The sequence below is a fragment of the Heterodontus francisci genome, unplaced genomic scaffold, assembly GCF_036365525.1.
Source record: "Heterodontus francisci isolate sHetFra1 unplaced genomic scaffold, sHetFra1.hap1 HAP1_SCAFFOLD_683, whole genome shotgun sequence".
Classification (NCBI taxonomy): Eukaryota; Metazoa; Chordata; class Chondrichthyes; order Heterodontiformes; family Heterodontidae; genus Heterodontus; species Heterodontus francisci.
The window spans coordinates 421065-444662 of NW_027140515.1; the positions used below are offsets into that span (position 1 = coordinate 421065).

At 45.6% G+C, this 23598-nt stretch overlaps 1 protein-coding gene across 9 annotated transcripts in view; it reads left to right on the forward strand.

Annotated features, from left to right (window-relative positions):
• The window catches only part of LOC137360040 (forkhead box protein P2-like), a 192534-nt gene extending 170832 nt beyond the window's left edge, over window positions 1-21702 (forward strand). For all 9 annotated transcript variants that reach the window (XM_068025632.1, XM_068025636.1, XM_068025629.1 and 6 more), the window contains exons 10-12: window positions 18300-18401; window positions 18512-18633; window positions 21498-21702. In XM_068025632.1, the coding sequence (XP_067881733.1) occupies window positions 18300-18401; window positions 18512-18633; window positions 21498-21552 (279 nt within the window). In that variant the 3' untranslated portion in view covers window positions 21553-21702. The remainder of the gene's footprint in view (window positions 1-18299; window positions 18402-18511; window positions 18634-21497) is intronic.
• The last annotated feature ends 1896 nt before the right edge of the window (window positions 21703-23598 follow it).

Genomic DNA, 23598 nt, shown 5'->3' on the forward strand with positions numbered 1-23598 from the left:
ACTGTAACACTCTGATATATCCCACACCACTCACTGTAACACTCTGATAAATCCCACACCACATCACTGTAACACACTGATATATCCCACACCCCTCACAGTAACACTCTGATATATCCCACATGCCTCACTGTAACTCACTGATATATCCCACACCCCCTCACTGTAACACTCTTATATATACCACAACCCTCACAGTAACACTTTGATATACCCCACACCCCTCATGGTAAAACTCAGATATATCCCACACCCCTCACTGGAACACACTGATGTACCCCACACCCCACACGGTAAAACTCTGATATATCCCACACCCCTCACTGTAACACTCTGATATACCCCACACCCTTCACTGTAACACTCTGATATATCCCACACCCCTCACTGTAACATTGTGATGTATCCCACAGCCCCTCACTGTAACACTCTGATATATCCCACACCCCTCACTGTAACATTCTGATATAACCCACACCCCCTCACTGTAACACTCTGATACATCCCACACCCCTCACTGCAACACTCTGATATATCCCACACCCCTCACTGTAACATTCTGATATACCCCACAGCCCCTCACTGTAACACACTGATATACCCCACATGCCTCACTGCAACACACTGATATATCCCACACCCCCTCACTGTAACACTCTGATATATCCCACATGCCTCACTGTAACACTCTGATATATCCCACACCCCTCACTGTAACATTCTGATATACCCCACAGCCCCTCACTGTAACACACTGATATACCCCACATGCCTCACTGCAACACACTGATATATCCCACACCCCCTCACCGTAACACTCTGATATATCCCACATGCGTCACTGCAACACACTGATATATCCCACACCCCCTCACTGTAACACTCTGATATATCCTACACCACCTCACTGTAACACTCTGATATCTTCCACACCCCTCACTGTAACCAAATGGTATACCCCACACCCTCCTCACTGTCACACTCTGATATCTTCCACACCCCTCACTGTAACAAAATGGTATATCCCACACCCCTCACTGTAACATTCAGATATATCAAACACCCCTCACTGTAACACTCTGAAAAATAACTCACCCCTCACTGTAACACTCTGATATATCCCACATCGCTCACTGTCACACTCTGATATATCCCACACCCCTCACTGTAACATTCTGATATACCCCACACCCCTCACTGTAACACTCTGATATATCCCACATCGCTCACTGTAACACTCTGATATATCCCACACCACATCACTGTAACACACTGATATATCCCACACCCCTCACTGTAACACTCTGATATATCCCACAAAACATTACTGTAACACTCTGATATATCCCACACCCCTCACTGTAACACTGTGATATATCCCACACCCCTCACTGTAACACTCTGATATATCCCACGCCCCTCACTGTAACACACTGATATATCCCACACCCCTCACTGTAACACTCTGATATATCCCACACCACATCACTGTAACACTCTGATATACCCCACACTCCAAACGGTAAAACTCTGATATATCCCACACCCCTCACTGTAACACTCTGATATATCCCACACCACTCACTGTAACACTCTGATAAATCCCACACCACATCACTGTAACACACTGATATATCCCACACCCCTCACAGTAACACTCTGATATATCCCACAGCCCCTCACTGTAACACTCTGATATATCCCACACCCCCTCACTGTAGCACTCTGATATATCCCACACCACCTCACTGTAACACTCTGATATATCCCACACCCCTCACTGTAACCAAATGGTATACCCCACAACCCCTCACTGTAACACTCTGATATATCCCACACCCCTCACTTTAACATTCTGATATATCCCACAGCCCCTCACTGTAACACCCTGATATATAAAACACCCCTCATTGTAACACTCTGAAAATTCCCTTACCCCTCAGTGTAACACTCTGATATATCCCACACCCCTCACTGTAACACTCTGATATATCCCACAACCCTCACAGTAACACTCTGATATATCCCACACCTCTCACAGTAACACTCTGATATATCCCACACCCCTCACAGTAACGCTCTGATATATCCCACACCCTCACTGTAACACTCTGATATACCCCACACCCTTCACGATAAAACTGGGATATTTCCCACTCCCCTCACTGTCACACTCTGATATCTCCCACGTGCCTCACTGTAACTCACTGATATATCCCACACCCCCTCACTGTAACACTCTTATATATACCACACCCCTCACTGTAACACTCTGATATATCCCACGGTCCCTCACTGTAACACTCTGATACATCCCACACCCCTCACTGTAACGCTGTGATAGACCCCACACCTCTCACTGTAACACACTGATATATCCCACACCCTTCACTGTAACACTCTGAAAAATCCCTCACCCCTCACTGTAACACTTTGATATACCCCACACCCCTCATGGTAAAACTCAGATATATCCCACACCCCTCACTGGAACACACTGATGTACCCCACACCCCACACGGTAAAACTCTGATATATCCCACACCCCTCACTGTAACACTCTGATATATCCCACACCCCTCACTGTAACATTGTGATGTATCCCACAGCCCCTCACTGTAACACTCTGATCTCCCCACAAGCCTCACTTTAACACTCTGATATCCCCACACCCCTCACTGTAACACTCTGATATACCCCACACCCTTCACTGTAACACTCTGATATACCCCACACCCCTCACTGTAACACTCTGATATCCCCACACCCCTCACTGTAACACTCTGATATATCCCACACCCCTCACTGTAACACTCTGATATCCCCACACCCCTCACTGTAACACTCTGATATATCCCACACCCCTCACTGTAACACTCTGATATACCCCACACCCCTCACTGTAACACTCTGATATACCCCACACCCTTCACTGAAACACTCTGATAGACCACACACCCCACACGGTAAAACTCTGATATATCCCACACCCCTCACTGCAACACTCTGATATATCCCACACCCCTCACTGTAACACTCTGATATATCCCACACCCCTCACTGTAACACACTGATTTACCCCACACCCCTCACGATAAAACTCGGATATATCCCTCACCCCTCACTGTAACACTCTGATATCTCCCACATGCCTCACTGCAACACTGTGATATATCCCACACCCCTCACTGTCACATTCTGATATACCCCACACCCCATCACAGTAACATTCCCACAACCCTCACAGTAACATTCGGATATATCCCACAGCCCCTCACTGTAACACTCTGATATATCTCACACCCCTCACTGTAACACTCTGATATACCCAACAGCAATCACGATATAACTGGGATATTTCCCACATCCCTCACTGTAACACTCTGATATCTCCCACATGCCTCACTGTAACACTGTGACATATCCCACACCCCTCACTGTAACACTCTGATATCTCCCACATGCCTCACTGCAACACACTGATATATCCCACACCCCCTCACTGTAACACTCTGATATATCCCACACCCCTCACTGTAACATTCTGATATATCCCACAGCCCCTCACTGTAACACTCTGATATATCAAACACCCCTCACTGTAACACTCTGATATATCCCACACCGCTCCCTGTAACATTCTGATATATCAAACACCCCTCACTGTAACACTCTGAAAAATAACACACCCCTCACTGTAACACTCTGATATATCCCACACCCCTCACTGTAACACTCTGATAGATCCCACATCCCTCACTGTAAGAAAATGATATACCCCACAACCCCTCACTCTAACATTCTGATATATCCCACACCCCTCAATGTAAAACTCAGATATATCCCACACCCCTCATTGTAACATTCTGATATATCCCACAGCCCCTCACTGTAACACTCTGATATATCCCACAACCCTCACTGTAACACTCTGATATATCCCACACCCCTCACTGTAACATTCTGATATACCCCACAGCCCCTCACTGTAACACACTGATATACCCCACATGCCTCACTGCAACACACTGATATATCCCACACCCCCTCACTGTAACACTCTGATATATCCCACATGCCTCACTGTAACACTCTGATATATCCTACACCCCTCACTGTAACACTCTGATATATCCCACACCCCCTCAGCGTAACACTCTGATATATCCCACATGCCTCACTGCAACACACTGATATATCCCACAGCCCTCACTGTAACATTCTGATATATCAAACACCCCTCACTGTAACACTCTGAAAAATCCCTCACCACTCACTGTAACACTTTGATATACCCCACACCTCTCACTGTAACACACTGATATACCCCACACTCCAAACGGTAAAACTCTGATATATCCCACACCCCTCACTGTAACACTCTGATATATCCCACACCACTCACTGTAACACTCTGATAAATCCCACACGACATCACTGTAACACACTGATATATCCCACACCCCTCACAGTAACACTCTGATATATCCCACAGCCCCTCACTGTAACACTCTGATATATCCCACACCCCCTCACTGTTGCACTCTGATATATCCCACACCACCTCACTGTAACACTCTGATATACCCCACAACCCCTCACTGTAACACTCTGATATATCCCACACCCCTCACTTTAACATTCTGATATATCCCACAGCCCCTCACTGTAACACTCTGATATATAAAACACCCCTCACTGTAACACTCTGAAAATTCCCTCACCCCTCAGTATAACACTCTGATATATCCCACACCCCTCACTGTAACACTCTGATATATCCCACAACCCTCACAGTAACACTCTGATATATCCCACACCTCTCACAGTAACACTCTGATATATCACACACCCCTCACAGTAACGCTCTGAGAAATCCCACACCCTCACTGTAACACTCTGATATATCCCACACCTCTCACTGTAACACTCTGAAAATTCCCTCAACCCTCACTGTAACACTCTGATATATCCCACACCCCTCACTGTAACACTCTGATATATCAAACACCCCTCACTGTAACACTCTGAAAAATCCCACACCCCTCACTGTCACACTCTGATATATCCCACACCCCTCACTGTAACACTCTGATATATCCCACACCCCTCACTGTAACACTCTGATATATCCCTCACCCCTCACTGTAACACTTTGATATATCCCACACCCCTCACTGTAACACTCTGAAAAATCCCTCACCCCTCACTGTAACACTTTGATATATCCCACACCCCTCACTGTAACACTCTGAAAATTCCCTCACCCCTCACTGTAACACTCTGATATATCCCACACCCCTCACTGTCACACTCTGATATAACCCACACCACCTCACTGTAACACTCTGATAAATCCCACACCCCTCACTGTAACACTCTGATGTCTCCCACATGCCTCACTGTAAAACTCTGATATAACCCACACCACCTCACTGTAACACTCTGATATATCCCACACCCCTCACTGTAACACTCTGATATATCCCACACCCCTCACTGTAACACTCTGATATACCCCACACCACTCACTGTAACACTCTGATATACCCCACACCCCTCACTGTAACACTCTGATATCCCCACACCCCTCACGGTAACACTCTGATATACCCCACACCCCTCACTGTAACACTCTGATATCCCCACACCCCTCACGGTAACACTCTGATATATCCTACACCCCTCACTGTAACACTCTGATATACCCCACACCCCTCACTGTAACAGTCTGATATCTCCCACACCCCTCACTGTAATACTCTGATATACCCCACACCCCTCACTGTAACACTCTGATATCCCCACACCCCTCACTGTAACACACTGATATATCCCACACCCCTCACTGTAACACACTGATATATCCCACACCCCTCACTGTAACAGTCTGATATATCCCACACCCCTCACTGTAATACTCTGATATACCCCACACCCCTCACTGTAACACACTGATATATCCCACACCCCTCACTGTAACACACTGATATATCCCACACCCCTCACTGTAACAGTCTGATATATCCCACACCCCTCACTGTAATACTCTGATATACCCCACACCCCTCACTGTAACACACTGATATATCCCACACCCCTCACTGTAACACACTGATATATCCCACACCCCTCACTGTAACAGTCTGATATATCCCACACCCCTCACTGTAATACTCTGATATACCCCACACCCCTCACTGTAACACTCTGATATCCCCACACCCCTCACTGTAACACACTGATATATCCCACACCCCTCACTGTAACACACTGATATATCCCACACCCCTCACTGTAACAGTCTGATATATCCCACACCCCTCACTGTAATACTCTGATATACCCCACACCCCTCACTGTAACACACTGATATATCCCACACCCCTCACTGTAACACACTGATATATCCCACACCCCTCACTGTAACAGTCTGATATATCCCACACCCCTCACTGTAACATTCTGATGTATCCCACAGCCCCTCACTGTAACACTCTGATATATCCCACACCACTCACTGTAACACTCTGATATCTCCCACACCACTCACTGTAACACTCTGATATCTCCCACACCCCCTCACTGTAACACTCTGATATATCCCACACCACTCACTGTAACACTCTGATATATCCCACACCCCTCACTGTAACACACTGATATATCCCACACCCCTCACTGGAACACTCTGATAGATCCCACACCCCTCACTGTAAGAAAATGATATACCCCACAACCCCTCACTCTAACATTCTGATATATCCCACACCCATCACTGTAACACTGTGATATATCCCACACCCCCTCACTGTAACACTCTGATATATCCCACACCACTCACTGTAACACTCTGATATACCCCACACCCCTCACTGTAACACTCTGATATATCCCACACCCCTCACTGTAACACTCTGATATATCCCACACCCCTCACTGTAACACTCTGATATATCCCACACACCTCACTGTAACACTCTGATATCTCCCACACCCCTCACTGTAACACTCTGATATATCCCACACACCTCACTGTAACACTCTGATATACCCCACACCAACTCACTGTAATACTCATATATCCCACACCACGTCACTGTAACACTCTGATATATCCCACACCCCTCACTGTAACACTCTGATATATCCCACACCCCTCACTGTAACACTCTGATATATCCCACACCCCTCACTGTAACACACTGATATATCCCACACCCCTCACTGTAACACTCTGATAGATCCCACACCCCTCACTGTAAGAAAATGATATACCCCACAACCCCTCACTCTAACATTCTGATATATCCCACACCCATCACTGTAACACTGTGATATATCCCACACCCCTCACTGTAACAATCTGATATACCCCACACCCCTCATTGTAACACTCTGATATCTCCCACATGCCTCACTGTAACACTCTGATATATCCCACACCCCCTCACTGTAACACTCTGATATATCCCACATGCCTCACTGCAACACACTGTATATCCCACACCCCCTCACTGTAACACTCTGATATATCCCACACAACCTCACTGTCACACTCTGATATATCCCACACCCCTCACTTTAACATTCTGATATATCCCACAGCCCCTCACTGTAACACTCTGATATATCAAACACCCCTCACTGTAACACTCTGATATATCGCACACCCCTCACTGTAACATTCTGATATATCAAACACCCCTCACTGTAACACTCTGAAAAATAACTCACCCCTCACTGTAACACTCTGATAAATCCCACACCCCTCACTGTAACACTCTGATATATCCCACACCACGTCATTGTAACACTCTGATATATCCCACACCCCTCAATGTAAAACTCAGATATATCCCACACCCCTCACTGTAACATTCTGATATATCCCACTGCCCCTCACTGTAACACTCTGATATATCCCACACCCCTCACTGTAACATTCTGATATACCCCACAGCCCCTCACTGTAACACTCTGATATATCCCACACCCCTCACTGTAACACTCTGAAATACCCCACACCCCTCACTGTAACACTCTGATATCTCCCACATGCCTCACTGTAACACTCTGATATATCCCACACCCCTCACTGTAACACTCTGATATATCCCACACCCCCTCACTGTAACACTCTGATATATCCCACATGCCTCACTGCAACACACTGATATATCCCACACCCCTCACTGTAACACTCTGATATATCCCACACCACCTCACTGTCACACTCTGATATATCCCACACCCCCCACTGTAACCAAATGGTATACCCCACACCCCCTCACTGTAACACTCTGATATATCCCACATGCCTCACTGCAACACACTGATATATCCCACACCCCTCACTGTAACACTCTGATATATCCCACAGCCCCTCACTGTAACACTCTGATATATCCCACACCCCCTCACTGTAACATTCTGACATATCCCACAGCCCCTCACTGTAAACACTCTGATATATCAAACACCCCTCACTGTAACACTCTGAAAAATCCCTCACCCCTCACTGTAACACTTTGATATAGCCCACACCTCTCACTGTAACACACTGATATATCCCACACCCCTCACTGTAACACTGTGATATACCCCACACCCCTCATGGTAAAAGTCTGATATATCCCACACCCCTCACTGTAACACTCTGATATATCCCACACCACTCACTGTAACACTCTGATAAATCCCACACCACATCACTGTAACACACTGATATATCCCACACCACTCTCTGTAACACTCTGATATATCCCACACCCCTCACAGTAACACTCTGATATATCCCACAGCCCCTCACTGTAACACTCTGATATATCCCACACCCCTCACTGTAACACTCTGATATATCCCACACCACATCACTGTAACACTCTGATATACCCCACACCCCCTCACTGTAACACTCTGATATATCCCACACCCCTCACTGTAACACTCTGATATATCCCACACCACATCACTGTAACACTCTGATATACCCCACACCCCCTCACTGTAACACTCTGATATATCCCACACCCCCTCACTGTAACATTCTGATATATCAAACACCCCTCACTGTAACATTCTGATGTATCCCACAGCCCCTCACTGTAACACTCTGATATATCCCACACCCTTCACTGTAGCACTCTGATATCTCCCACATGCCTCACTGTAACACTCTGATATATCCCACACCCCTCACTGTTACACTCTGATATACCCCACACCACTCACTGTAACACTCTGATATACCCCACACCACTCACTGTAACACTCTGATATATCCCACACCCCTCACTGTAGCACTCTGATATCTCCCACATGCCTCACTGTAACTCTCTGATATATCCCACACCCCCTCACTGTAACACTCTGATATATCCCACACCCCCTCACTGTAACACTCTGATATATCCCGCACCCCTCACTGTAACACTCTGATATATCCCACACCCCCTCACTGTAACACTCTGATATATCCCACACCCCCTCACTGTAACACTCTGATATCTCCCACACCCCTCACTGTAACACTCTGATATATCCCACACACCTCACTGTAACACTCTGATTTACCCCACACCACCTCACTGTAATACTCATATATCCCACACCACGTCACTGTAACACTCTGATAGATCCCACACCCCTCACTGTAAGAAAATGATATACCCCACAACCCCTCACTCTAACATTCTGATATATCCCACACCCCTCACTGTTACATTCTGATATATCCCACTGCCCCTCACTGTAACACTCTGATATATCCCACACCCCTCACTGTAACACACTGATGTATCCCACACCCCTCACTGTAACACTCTGATATATCCCACACCCCTCACTGTAACACACTGAAGTATCCCACACCCCTCACTGTAACACTGTGATATATCCCACACCCCTCACTGTAACAATCTGATATACCCCACACCCCTCATTGTAACACTCTGATATCTCCCACATGCCTCACTGTAACACTCTGATATATCCCACACCCCCTCACTGTAACACTCTGATATATCCCACATGCCTCACTGCAACACACTGTATATCCCACACCCCCTCACTGTAACACTCTGATATATCCCACACCACCTCACTGTCACACTCTGATATATCCCACACCCCTCACTTTAACATTCTGATATATCCCACAGCCCCTCACTGTAACACTCTGATATATCAAACACCCCTCACTGTAACACTCTGATATATCCCACACCCCTCACTGTAACATTCTGATATATCAAACACCCCTCACTGTAACACTCTGAAAAATAATTCACCCCTCACTGTAACACTCTGATAAATCCCACACCACGTCACTGTAACACTCTGATAGATCCCACACCCCTCACTGTAAGAAAATGATATACCCCACAACCCCTCACTCTAACATTCTGATATATCCCACACCCCTCAATGTAAAACTCAGATATATCCCACACCTCTCACTGTAACATTCTGATATATCCCACTGCCCCTCACTGTAACACTCTGATATATCCCACACCCCTCACTGTAACATTCTGATATACCCCACAGCCCCTCACTGTAACACTGTGATATATCCCACACCCCTCACTGTAACACTCTGAAATACCCCACACCCCTCACTGTAACACTCTGATATCTCCCACATGCCTCACTGTAACACTCTGATATATCCCACACCACCTCACTGTCACACTCTGATATATCCCACACCCCCCACTGTAACCAAATGGTATACCCCACACCCCCTCACTTTAACACTCTGATATATCCCACACCCCTCACTTTAACATTCTGATATATCCCACAGCCCCTCACTGTAACACTCTGATATATCAAACACCCCTCACTGTAACACTCTGATATATCCCACACCCCTCACTGTAACACTCTGAAAAATAATTTACCCCTCACTGTAACACTCTGATATATCCCACACCCCTCACTGTCACACTCTGATATATCCCACACCCCTCACTGTCACACTCTGATATATCAAACACCCCTCACTGTAACACTCTGAAAAATCCCTCACCCCTCACTGTAACACTTTGATATAGCCCACACCTCTCACTGTAACACACTGCTATATCCCACATCCCTCACTGTAACACTCTGATATATCCCACACCACTCACTGTAACACTCTGATAAATCCCACACCACATCACTGTAACACACTGATATATCCCACACCACTCTCTGTAACACTCTGATATATCCCACACCCCTCACAGTAACACTCTGATATATCCCACAGCCCCTCACAGTAACACTCTGATATATCCCACACCCCTCACTGTAACACTCTGATATATCCCACACCACATCACTGTAACACTCTGATATACCCCACACCCCCTCACTGTAACACTCTGATATATCCCACACCCCTCACTGTAACACTCTGATATATCCCACACCACATCACTGTAACACTCTGATATACCCCACACCCCCTCACTGTAACACTCTGATATATCCCACACCCCCTCACTGTAACATTCTGATATATCAAACACCCCTCACTGTAACACTCTGAAAAATACATCACCCCTCACTGTAACACTTTGATATACCCCACACCCCACATGGTAAAACTCTGATATATCTCACACCCCTCACTGTAACACTCTGAAAATTCCCTCACCCCTCACTGTAACACTCTGATATATCCCACACCCCTCACTGTAACACTCTGATATATCAAACACCCCTCACTGTAACACTCTGAAAAATCCCTCACCCCTCACTGTAACACTCTGATATATCCCACACCCCTCACTGTAACACTCTGAAAAATCCCACACCCCTCACTGTAACACTCTGATATATCCCACACCCCTCACTGTAACACTCTGATATATCCCACACCCCTCACTGTAACACTCTGATATATCAAACACCCCTCACTGTAACACTCTGAAAAATCCCTCACCCCTCACTGTAACACTTTGATATATCCCACACCCCTCGCTGTAACACTCTGAAAATTCCCTCACCCCTCACTGTAACACTCTGATATAACCCACACCACCTCACTGTAACACTCTGATAAATCCCACACCACCTCACTGTAGCACACTCATATATCCCACACCACTCACTGTAACACTCTGATAAATCCCACACCACCTCACTGTAGCACACTGATATCTCCCACACCACTCACTGTAACACTCTGATAAGTCCCACACCACCTCACTGTAGCACTCTGATATATCCCACACCCCTCGCTGTAACACTCTGAAAATTCCCTCACCCCTCACTGTAACACTCTGATATATCCCACAACACCTCACTGTAGCACACTGATATCTCCCACACCACTCACTGTAACACTCTGATAAGTCCCACACCACCTCACTGTAGCACTCTGATATATCCCACACCCCTCGCTGTAACACTCTGAAAATTCCCTCACCCCTCACTGTAACACTCTGATATATCCCACAACACCTCACTGTAGCACACTGATATCTCCCACACCACTCACTGTAACACTCTGATAAGTCCCACAACACCTCACTGTAGCACACTGATATATCCCACACCACTCACTGTAGCACTCTGATATATCCCACACCCCTCACTGTAACTCTCTGATATATCCCACACCCCTCACAGTAACACTCTGATATATCCCACACCCTCACTGTAACACTCTGATATATCCCACACCCCTCACAGTAACACTCTGATATATCCCACACTCCTCACTGTAACACTGTGATATATCCCACACCCCTCACTGTAACTCTGTGATATACCCCACACCCCTCACAGTAACACTCTGATATATCCCACACCCCTCACTGTCACACTGTGATATATCCCACACCCCTCACTGTAACACTGTGATATACCCCACACCCCTCATGGTAAATGTCTGATATATCCCACACCCCTCACTGTAACACTCTGATATCCCCCACACCCTTCACTGTAACACTCTGATATCCCCCACACCCCTCACAGTAACACTCTGATATATCCCACACCCCTCACTGTAACACTCTGATATATCCCACACCCCTCACAGTAACACTCTGATATATCCCACACCCCTCACTGTAACACTCTGATATATCCCACACCCCCTCACTGTAACACTCTGATATATCCCACACCCCCTCACTGTAACACTCTGATATATCCCACACCCCTCACTGTAACACACTGATATATCCCACACCCCTCACAGTAACACTCTGATATATCCCACACCCATCACAGTAACACACTGATATATCCCACACCCCTCACTGTAACACACTGATATATCCCACACCCCTCACTGTAACACACTGATATATCCCACACCCCTCACAGTAACACTCTGATATATCCCACACCCATCACAGTAACACTCTGATATATCCCACACCCCTCACTGTCACACTGTGATATCCCCCACACCCCTCACTGTAACACTCTGATATATCCCACACCCCTCACTGTAACACTGTGATATACCCCACAACCCTCATGGTAAAAGCCTGATATATCCCACACCCCTCACTGTAACACTCTGATATCCCCCACACCCCTCACTGTAACACTCTGATATATCCCACACCCCTCACTGTAACACTGTGATATACCCCACAACCCTCATGGTAAAAGTCTGATATATCCCACACCCCTCACTGTAACACTCTGATATATCCCACACCCCTCACTGTCACACTGTGATATATCCCACACCCGCTCACTGTAACACTGTGATATACCCCACACCCCTCATGGTAAAAGCCTGATATATCCCACACCCCTCACTGTAACACTCTGATATCCCCCACACCCCTCACTGTAACACTCTGATATATCCCACAGCCCTCACTGTAACACTGTGATATATCCCACACCCCTCACTGTGACACTGTGATATACCCCACACCCCTCACGGTAAAAGTCTGATATCCCCCACACCCCTCACTGTAACACTCTGATATATCCCACATGCCTCACTGCAACACACTGATATATCCCACACCCCTCACTGTAACACTCTGATATATCCCACACCACCTCACTGTCACACTCTGATATATCCCACACCCCCCACTGTAACCAAATGGTATACCCCACACCCCCTCACTTTAACACTCTGATATATCCCACACCCATCAGTGTAACACTCTGATATATCCCACACCCCTCACTGTAACACTGTGATATATCCCACACCCCTCACTGTAACACTCTGATATATCCCACACCCCTCACTGTAACACTGTGATATATCCCACACCCCTCACTGTAACACTCTGATATATCCCACACCCCTCACAGTAACACTCTGATATATCCCACACCCCTCACTGTCACACTGTGATATATCCCACACCCCTCACTGTAACACTCTGATATATCCCACACCCATCACTGTAACACTCTGATATATCCCACACCCCTCACTGTAACACTGTGATATATCCCACACCCCTCACTGTAACACTCTGATATATCCCACACCCCTCACAGTAACACTCTGATATATCCCACACCCATCACTGTAACACTCTGATATATCCCACACCCCTCACTGTAACACTGTGATATATCCCACACCCCTCACAGTAACACTCTGATATATCCCACACCCCTCACTGTCACACTGTGATATATCCCACACCCCTCACTGTAACACTGTGATATACCCCACAACCCTCATGGTAAAAGTCTGATATATCCCACACCCCTCACTGTAACACTCTGATATCCCCCACACCCCTCACTGTAACACTCTGATATCCCCCACACCCCTCACAGTAACACTCTGATATATCCCACACCCCTCACTGTCACACTGTGATATATCCCACACCCGCTCACTGTAACACTGTGATATACCCCACACCCCTCATGGTAAAAGCCTGATATATCCCACACCCCTCACTGTAACACTCTGATATCCCCCACACCCCTCACTGTAACACTCTGATATATCCCACACCCCTCACTGTAACACTGTGATATATCCCACACCCCTCACTGTGACACTGTGATATACCCCACACCCCTCACGGTAAAAGTCTGATATCCCCCACACCCCTCACTGTAACACTCTGATATATCCCACATGCCTCACTGCAACACACTGATATATCCCACACCCCTCACTGTAACCCTCTGATATCCCCCACACCCCTCACTGTAACACTCTGATATATCCCACATGCCTCACTGCAACACACTGATATATCCCACACACCCTCACTTTAACACTCTGATATATCCCACACCCCTCACTTTAACATTCTGATATATCCCACAGCCCCTCACTGTAACACTCTGATATATCAAACACCCCTCACTGTAACACTCTGATATATCCCACACCCCTCACTGTAACACTCTGAAAAATAATTTACCCCTCACTGTAACACTCTGATATATCCCACACCCCTCACTGTCACACTCTGATATATCCCACACCCCTCACTGTAACATTCTGACATATCCCACAGCCCCTCACTGTAACACTCTGATATATCAAACACCCCTCACTGTAACACTCTGAAAAATCCCTCACCCCTCACTGTAACACTTTGATATACCCCACACCCCCTCACTGTAACACTCTGATATATCCCACACCCCTCACTGTAACACACTGATATATCCCACACCCCTCACTGTAACACCGTGATATACCCCACACCCCTCATGGTAAAAGTCTGATATACCCCACACCTCTCACTGTAACACACTGATATATCCCACACCCCTCACTGTAACACTGTGATATACCCCACACCCCTCATGGTAAAAGTCTGATATATCCCACACCACTCACTGTAACACTCTGATAAATGCCACACCACATCACTGTAACACACTGATATATCCCACACCACTCTCTGTAACACTCTGATATATCCCACACCCCTCACAGTAACACTCTGATATATCCCACAGCCCCTCACTGTAACACTCTGATATATCCCACACCCCTCACTGTAACACTCTGATATATCCCACACCACATCACTGTAACACTCTGATATACCCCACACCCCCTCACTGTAACACTCTGATATATCCCACACCCCTCACTGTAACACTCTGATATATCCCACACCACATCACTGTAACACTCTGATATACCCCACACCCCCTCACTGTAACACTCTGATATATCCCACACCCCCTCACTGTAACATTCTGATATATCCCACACTCCTCACTGTAACACTCTGATATACCCCACACCCCCTCACTGTAACACTTTGATATTCCCCACACCCCACATGGTAAAACTCTGATATATCCCACACCCCTCACTGTAACACTCTGAAAATTCCCTCACCCCTCACTGTAACACTCTGATATATCCCACACCCCTCACTGTAACACTCTGATATATCAAACACCCCTCACTGTAACACTCTGAAAAATCCCACACCCCTCACTGTAACACTCTGATATATCCCACACCCCTCACTGTAACACTCTGATATATCCCACACCCCTCACTGTAACACTCTGATATATCAAACACCCCTCACTGTAACACTCTGAAAAATCCCTCACCCCTCACTGTAACACTTTGATATATCCCACACCCCTCGCTGTAACACTCTGAAAATTCCCTCACCCCTCACTGTAACACTCTGATATATCCCACACCACTCACTGTAACACTCTGATATAACCCACACCACCTCACTGTAACACTCTGATAAATCCCACACCACCTCACTGTAGCACACTGATATATCCCACACCCCTCACTGTAACACTCTGATAAATCCCACACCACCTCACTGTAGCACACTGATATATCCCACACCCCTCACTGTAACACTCTGATATATCCCACACCCCTCACTGTAACTCTCTGATATATCCCACACCCCTCACAGTAACACTCTGATATATCCCACACCCTCACTGTAACACTCTGATATATCCCACACCTCTCACAGCAACACTCTGATATATCCCACACCCCTCACAGTAACGCTCTGATATTTCCCACACACCTCACAGTAACACTCTGATATATCCCACACCCCTCACTGTAACATTCTGATATATCCCACACCCCTCACTGTTACAATCTGATATATCCCACACCCCTCACTGTCACACTGTGATATATCCCACACCCCTCACTGTAACACTGTGATATACCCCACACCCCTCATGGTAAATGTCTGATATATCCCACACCCCTCACTGTAACACTTTGATATCCCCCACACCCTTCACTGTAACACTCTGATATCCCCCACACCCCTCACAGTAACACTCTGATATATCCCACACCCCTCACTGTAACACTGTGATATATCTCACACCCCTCACTGTAACACACTGATATATCCCACACCCATCACAGTAACACTCTGATATATCCCACACCCATCACTGTAACACTCTGATATATCCCACACCCCTCACTGTAACACTGTGATATATCCCACACCCCTCACTGTAACACTCTGATATATCCCACACCCCTCACAGTAACACTCTGATATATCCCACACCCCTCACTGTCACACTGTGATATATCCCACACCCCTCACTGTAACACTGTGATATACCCCACAACCCTCATGGTAAAAGTCTGATATATCCCACACCCCTCACTGTAACACTCTGATATCCCCCACACCCCTCACTGTAACACTCTGATATCCCCCACACCCCTCACTGTAACACTCTGATATATCCCACACCCCTCATTGTCACACTGTGATATATCCCACACCCGCTCACTGTAACACTGTGATATACCCCACACCCCTCACTGTAACACTCTGATATATCCCACACCCCTCACTGTAACACTCTGATATCCCCCACACCCCTCACAGTAACACTCTGATATATCCCACACCCCTCACTGTAACACTCTGATGTCCCCCACACCCCTCACTGTAACACTCTGATATCCCCCACACCCCTCAGTTTAACACTCTGATAAATCCCACACCCCTCACTGTAACACTCTGATATCCCCCACACCCCTCACTTTAACACTCTGATAAATCCCACACCCCTCACTGTAACACTCTGATATCCCCCACACCCCTCACTGTAACACTCTGATATATCCCACACCCCTCACTGTCACACTCTCTTATATCCCACACCCCTCACTGTAACACTCTGATAAATTCCACACTCCTCACTGTAACACTCTGATATATCCCACACCCCTCACAGTAACACTCTGATATATCCCACACCCCTCACAGTAACACTCTGATATATCCCACACTCCTCACTGTAACTCTCTGATATGTGTTTGCTGTTTACTCATACCTCTTTGTTATTCTCAGGCTATCCTGGAGACTGAAGACCGACAGCTGACACTGAATGAAATCTATCACTGGTTCACTCGGACCTTTGCATTTTTCCGGTATAATACAGCCACCTGGAAGGTAGGATTGCGGACAGACTCTCATTGCTGGCAGTATTGTTTCGTTCTGGTGTCAGATTCCCTGTCTCTCTCTCCCTCCTGACACTGCTATTCTCTCTGCCACTTCTGCAGAATGCAGTGCGTCACAACCTGAGCCTCCATAAGTGCTTTGTCCGTGTTGAGAATGTGAAGGGAGCTGTCTGGACCGTAGATGAGGTGGAATTCCAAAGGCGACGAGGGCAGAAAATTGGCAGGTATGAGATTGCAGAGACACCTGAGCTCTGAATGGCAGAGGGGAGAGGAAGAGTGTCTGCAACACAGTAATGCCTGTACACACTCTACATAGACCGCCAATACATTACTGTACACATACTCAATACACTACTGTACACAGATACCCAGTACACTACTGTACACAAATACTGAATACACCACTGTACACAGATACTCAATATACTACTGTACACAGATACCCAGTACACTACTGTAGACAGAAACTCAATATGCTACTGTACACAGATACTGAATACACTACTGTACACAGATACCCAGTACACTACTGTATACAGAAACTCAATATATTACTGTACACAGATACTGAATACACTACTGTACACAGATACCCAGTACACTACTGTATACAGAAACTCAATATATTACTGTACACAGATACTGAATACACTACTGTGCACAGATACCCAGTACACTACTGTAGACAGAAACTCAATATACTACTGTACACAGATACTGAATACACTACTGTACACAGATACCCAGTACACTACTGTATACAGAAACGCAATACACTACTGTACACAGATACCCAGTACACTACTGTACACAAATACTGAATACACCACTGTACACAAATACTCAATATACTACTGTACACAGACAATTTACTACTGTACACAGACACTCAATATACTACAGTATACAGAAACTCAATATACTACTGTACACAGATACCCAGTACACTACTGTATACAGAAACTCAATATACTACTGTACACAGATACCCAGTACACTACTGTATACAGAAACTCAATATACTACTGTACACAGATACTTAATATACTACTGTACACAGATACCCAGTACACTACTGTATACAGAAACTCAATACACTACTGTACACAGATACTGAATACACTACTGTATACAGAAACTCAACATACTACTGTACACAGATACTCAATATACTACTGTACACAGATACCCAGTACACTACTGTATACACTCAATATACTACTGTACACAGACAATTTACTACTGTACACAGACACTCAATATACTACAGTATACAGAAACTCAATATACTACTGTACACAGATACCCAGTACACTACTGTATACAGAAACTCAATATACTACTGTACACAGATACCCAGTACACTACTGTATACAGAAACTCAATATACTACTGTACACAGATACTTAATATACTACTGTACACAGATACCCAGTACACTACTGTATACAGAAACTCAATACACTACTGTACACAGATACTGAATACACTACTGTATACAGAAACTCAACATACTACTGTACACAGATACTCAATACACTACTGTACACAGATACCCAGTACACTACTGTATACAGAAACTCAATATACTACTGTACACAGATACCCAGTACACTACTGTATACAGAAACTCAATATACTACTGTACACAGATACTTAATATACTACTGTACACAGATACCCAGTACACTACTGTATACAGAAACTCAATACACTACTGTACACAGACACTCAATACACTACTGTATACAGAAACTCAACATACTACTGTACACAGATACTCAATATACTACTGTACACAGATACCCAGTACACTACTGTATACACTCAATATACTGCTGTACACAGATACTGAATACACTACTGTACACAGATACTGAATATACAACTCAACACAGACACTCAATACACTACTGTATACAGAAACTCAATATACTACTGTATGCAGATACTGAATACATTACTGTACACAGATACTGAATATACTACTGTACACAGATACTCAATATACTACTGTACACAGACACTAAATACACTACTGTGCACAGATACTGAATATACTACTGTACACAGATACTGAATATACTACTGTACACAGATACCCAGTACACTACTGTACACAGATACTGAATATACTACTGTACACAGATACTGAATACACTACTGTACACAGATACTGAATATACTACTGTATACAGAAACTCAATATACTACTGTACACAGACACTCAATACACTACTGTACATAGAAACTCAATATACTACTGTGCGCAGATACTGAATGCACTACTGTACACAGATACTTAATATACTACTGTACACAGACACTCAATACACTACTGTATACAGAAACTCAATATACTACTGTACACAGATACTGACTACACCACTGTACACAGACACTCAATACACTACTGTATACAGAAACTCAATATACTACTGTACGCAGATACTGAATACACTACTGTACACAGCCCCTCAATACACTACTGTACACATACACCCAATACACTACTGTACACAGACCCTCAAAACACTACTGTACACATACACCCAATACAATACTGTATACAGACCCTCAAAACACTCCTGTACACATACACCCAATACACTACTGTACACAGACCCTCAAAACACTCCTGTACACATACACCCAATACACTACTGTACACAGACCCTCAAAACACTCCTGTACACATACACCCAATACACTACTGTACACAGACCCTCAAAACACTCCTGTACACATACACCCAATACACTACTGTACACAGACCCTCAAAACACTCCTGTACACATGCACCCAATACACTACTGTACACAGACCCTCAAAACACTCCTGTACACATGCACCCAATACACTACTGTACACAGACCCTCAAAACACTCCTGTACACATACACCCCTTGCACTGCCATACACAGTCCCCAATGCACAATTTTACACAGTCCTGAGTGTCTCTCGGTGCGAACCTGTGCCTTCTGGTTTATTCTGCGGATAATGTTGCTTTGATGGTGAGCGTGTATCTCAGTCCATTGATCCCCCATTGACTTTCCTGCTTACCACTGCTTTCTGCTTATCGGAAACAGGCTCCTCGAGCAAGACGGCACTCGGAACAAAGCAACACACGGGGACCAGAGGTGAATTACCTGGATCCTGTGCACTACTTGCGGTGGGCTGTGACAGGGAGGAGAGGAATTGAAAATGACCTAATCAGCCTCCTATTCGACAAGTGGAGATTAATCCTGAATCTATAAATCTGTCAGTACTGATCCCGAATGGAAGCAAAGTATTTTAATAAATAACATTGCTGAAACCTGTGAGCACCTTGTAGCCTGTTATTGTGTGAGTGCTTCCGAGCATCACCCTCGGACAATACACCAGTTCTCAAATTAGCTTGCTAAGGTCGGAAAGACCTTACGCTGCAAGTTTTTACTCCCAGTTATTATGCACACATTGCAATTAGGTGTTAGCTCTTTTCAATTATGACCTCACTTAGAGAGTGTTAAGTGGGCACAGGGCGTGTGGCACGGATTCGGCGTCTGTGTGCAGTGAATCTGGGTCTGTGTACAGTGAATCAGGTCTGTGTGTCGTGAATTTGGGTCTGTGTACAGTGAATCGGGATCTGTGTGTCGTGATTCTGGGTCTATGTGTAGTGAATCCGGGTCTGTGTACAGTGAATCTGGGTCTGTGTACAGTGATTCGGGATCTGTGTACAGTGAATTGGGATCTGTGTAGAGTGAATCTGGGGCTGTGTACAGTGAATCTGGGGCTGTGTACATTGAATCTGGGTCTGTGTACAGTGAATCAGGTCTGTGTGTAGTGAATCTGGGTCTGTGTGCAGTGAATCGGGGTCTGTGTGCATTGAATCTGGGTCTGTGTACATTGAATCTGGGTCTGTGTACAGTGAATCTGGTCTGTGTGTAGTGAATCTGGGTCTGTGTGCAGTGAATCGGGATCTGTGTACATTGAATCTGGGTCTGTGTACATTGAATCGGGATCTGTGTACAGTGAATCGGGATCTGTGTACATTGAATCTGGGTCTGTGTACATTGAATCGGGATCTGTGTACAGTGAATCGGGATCTGTGTACATTGAATCTGGGTCTGTGTACATTGAATCTGGGTCTGTGTACAGTGAATCGGGATCTGTGTACATTGAATCTGGGTCTGTGTACATTGAATCGGGATCTGTGTACAGTGAATCGGGATCTGTGTACATTGAATCTGGGTCTGTGTACATTGAATCGGGATCTGTGTACAGTGAATCGGGATCTGTGTACATTGAATCTGGGTCTGTGTACATTGAATCGGGATCTGTGTACAGTGAATCGGGATCTGTGTACATTGAATCTGGGTCTGTGTACAGTGAATCGGGATCCGTGTACAGTGGATCAGGTCTGTGTGTCGTGAATCTGGGTCTGTGTGTAGTGATTCTGGGTCTGTGTAGAGTGATTCTGGATCTGTGTACAGTGAATCTGGGTCTGTGTAGAGTGAATTGGGATCTGTGTACAGTGAATTGGGATTTGTGTGCAGTGAATCTGGGGCTGTGTGTAGTGAATAGGAGAATAGACCAGATGAATGCGTGGCTGGAGAAATGGTGCAGGAGAGAGGGATTTAGATTCCTGGGACATCAGGACCGGTTCTGGGGAAGGTGGGACCTGTACAAGTGGGACAGGTTACACCCAGGCAGGACTGGAACCGATATCCTCGCGGGGGCATTTGCTAGTGCTGTTGGGAGGATTTAAACTAGAATGGCAGGGGGATGGGAACCTGAGCGGGGAAACTGCAGAGGAGGAAACAAGGATAGAAACGAAAGACAGGAAACATAAAGGCAAAAGTAGAAGGCATAGAAATCAAGGGCAAGAAACAAATAGGGCCATAGTGCGAAATAATGCTAAGATGACGATGAATGTTGAAAAGACAAGCCTAAAGGTATTGTGTCTTAATGCGCGGAGTATTCGCAATAAGGTAGGGGAATTAACTGAGCAAATCGATGTAAATGGATACAATATAGTTGTGATTACGGAGACATGGCTGCGGGGTGACCAAGGATAGGAACTGAACATCCAGGGGTATTCAATATTTAGGAAGGACAGGCAAAAAGGGAAAGGAGATGAGGTAGTGTTGTTAGTAAAGGAGGAAATCAATACAATAGTGAGGAAGGTTATTGGCTCGGAAAATCATGATG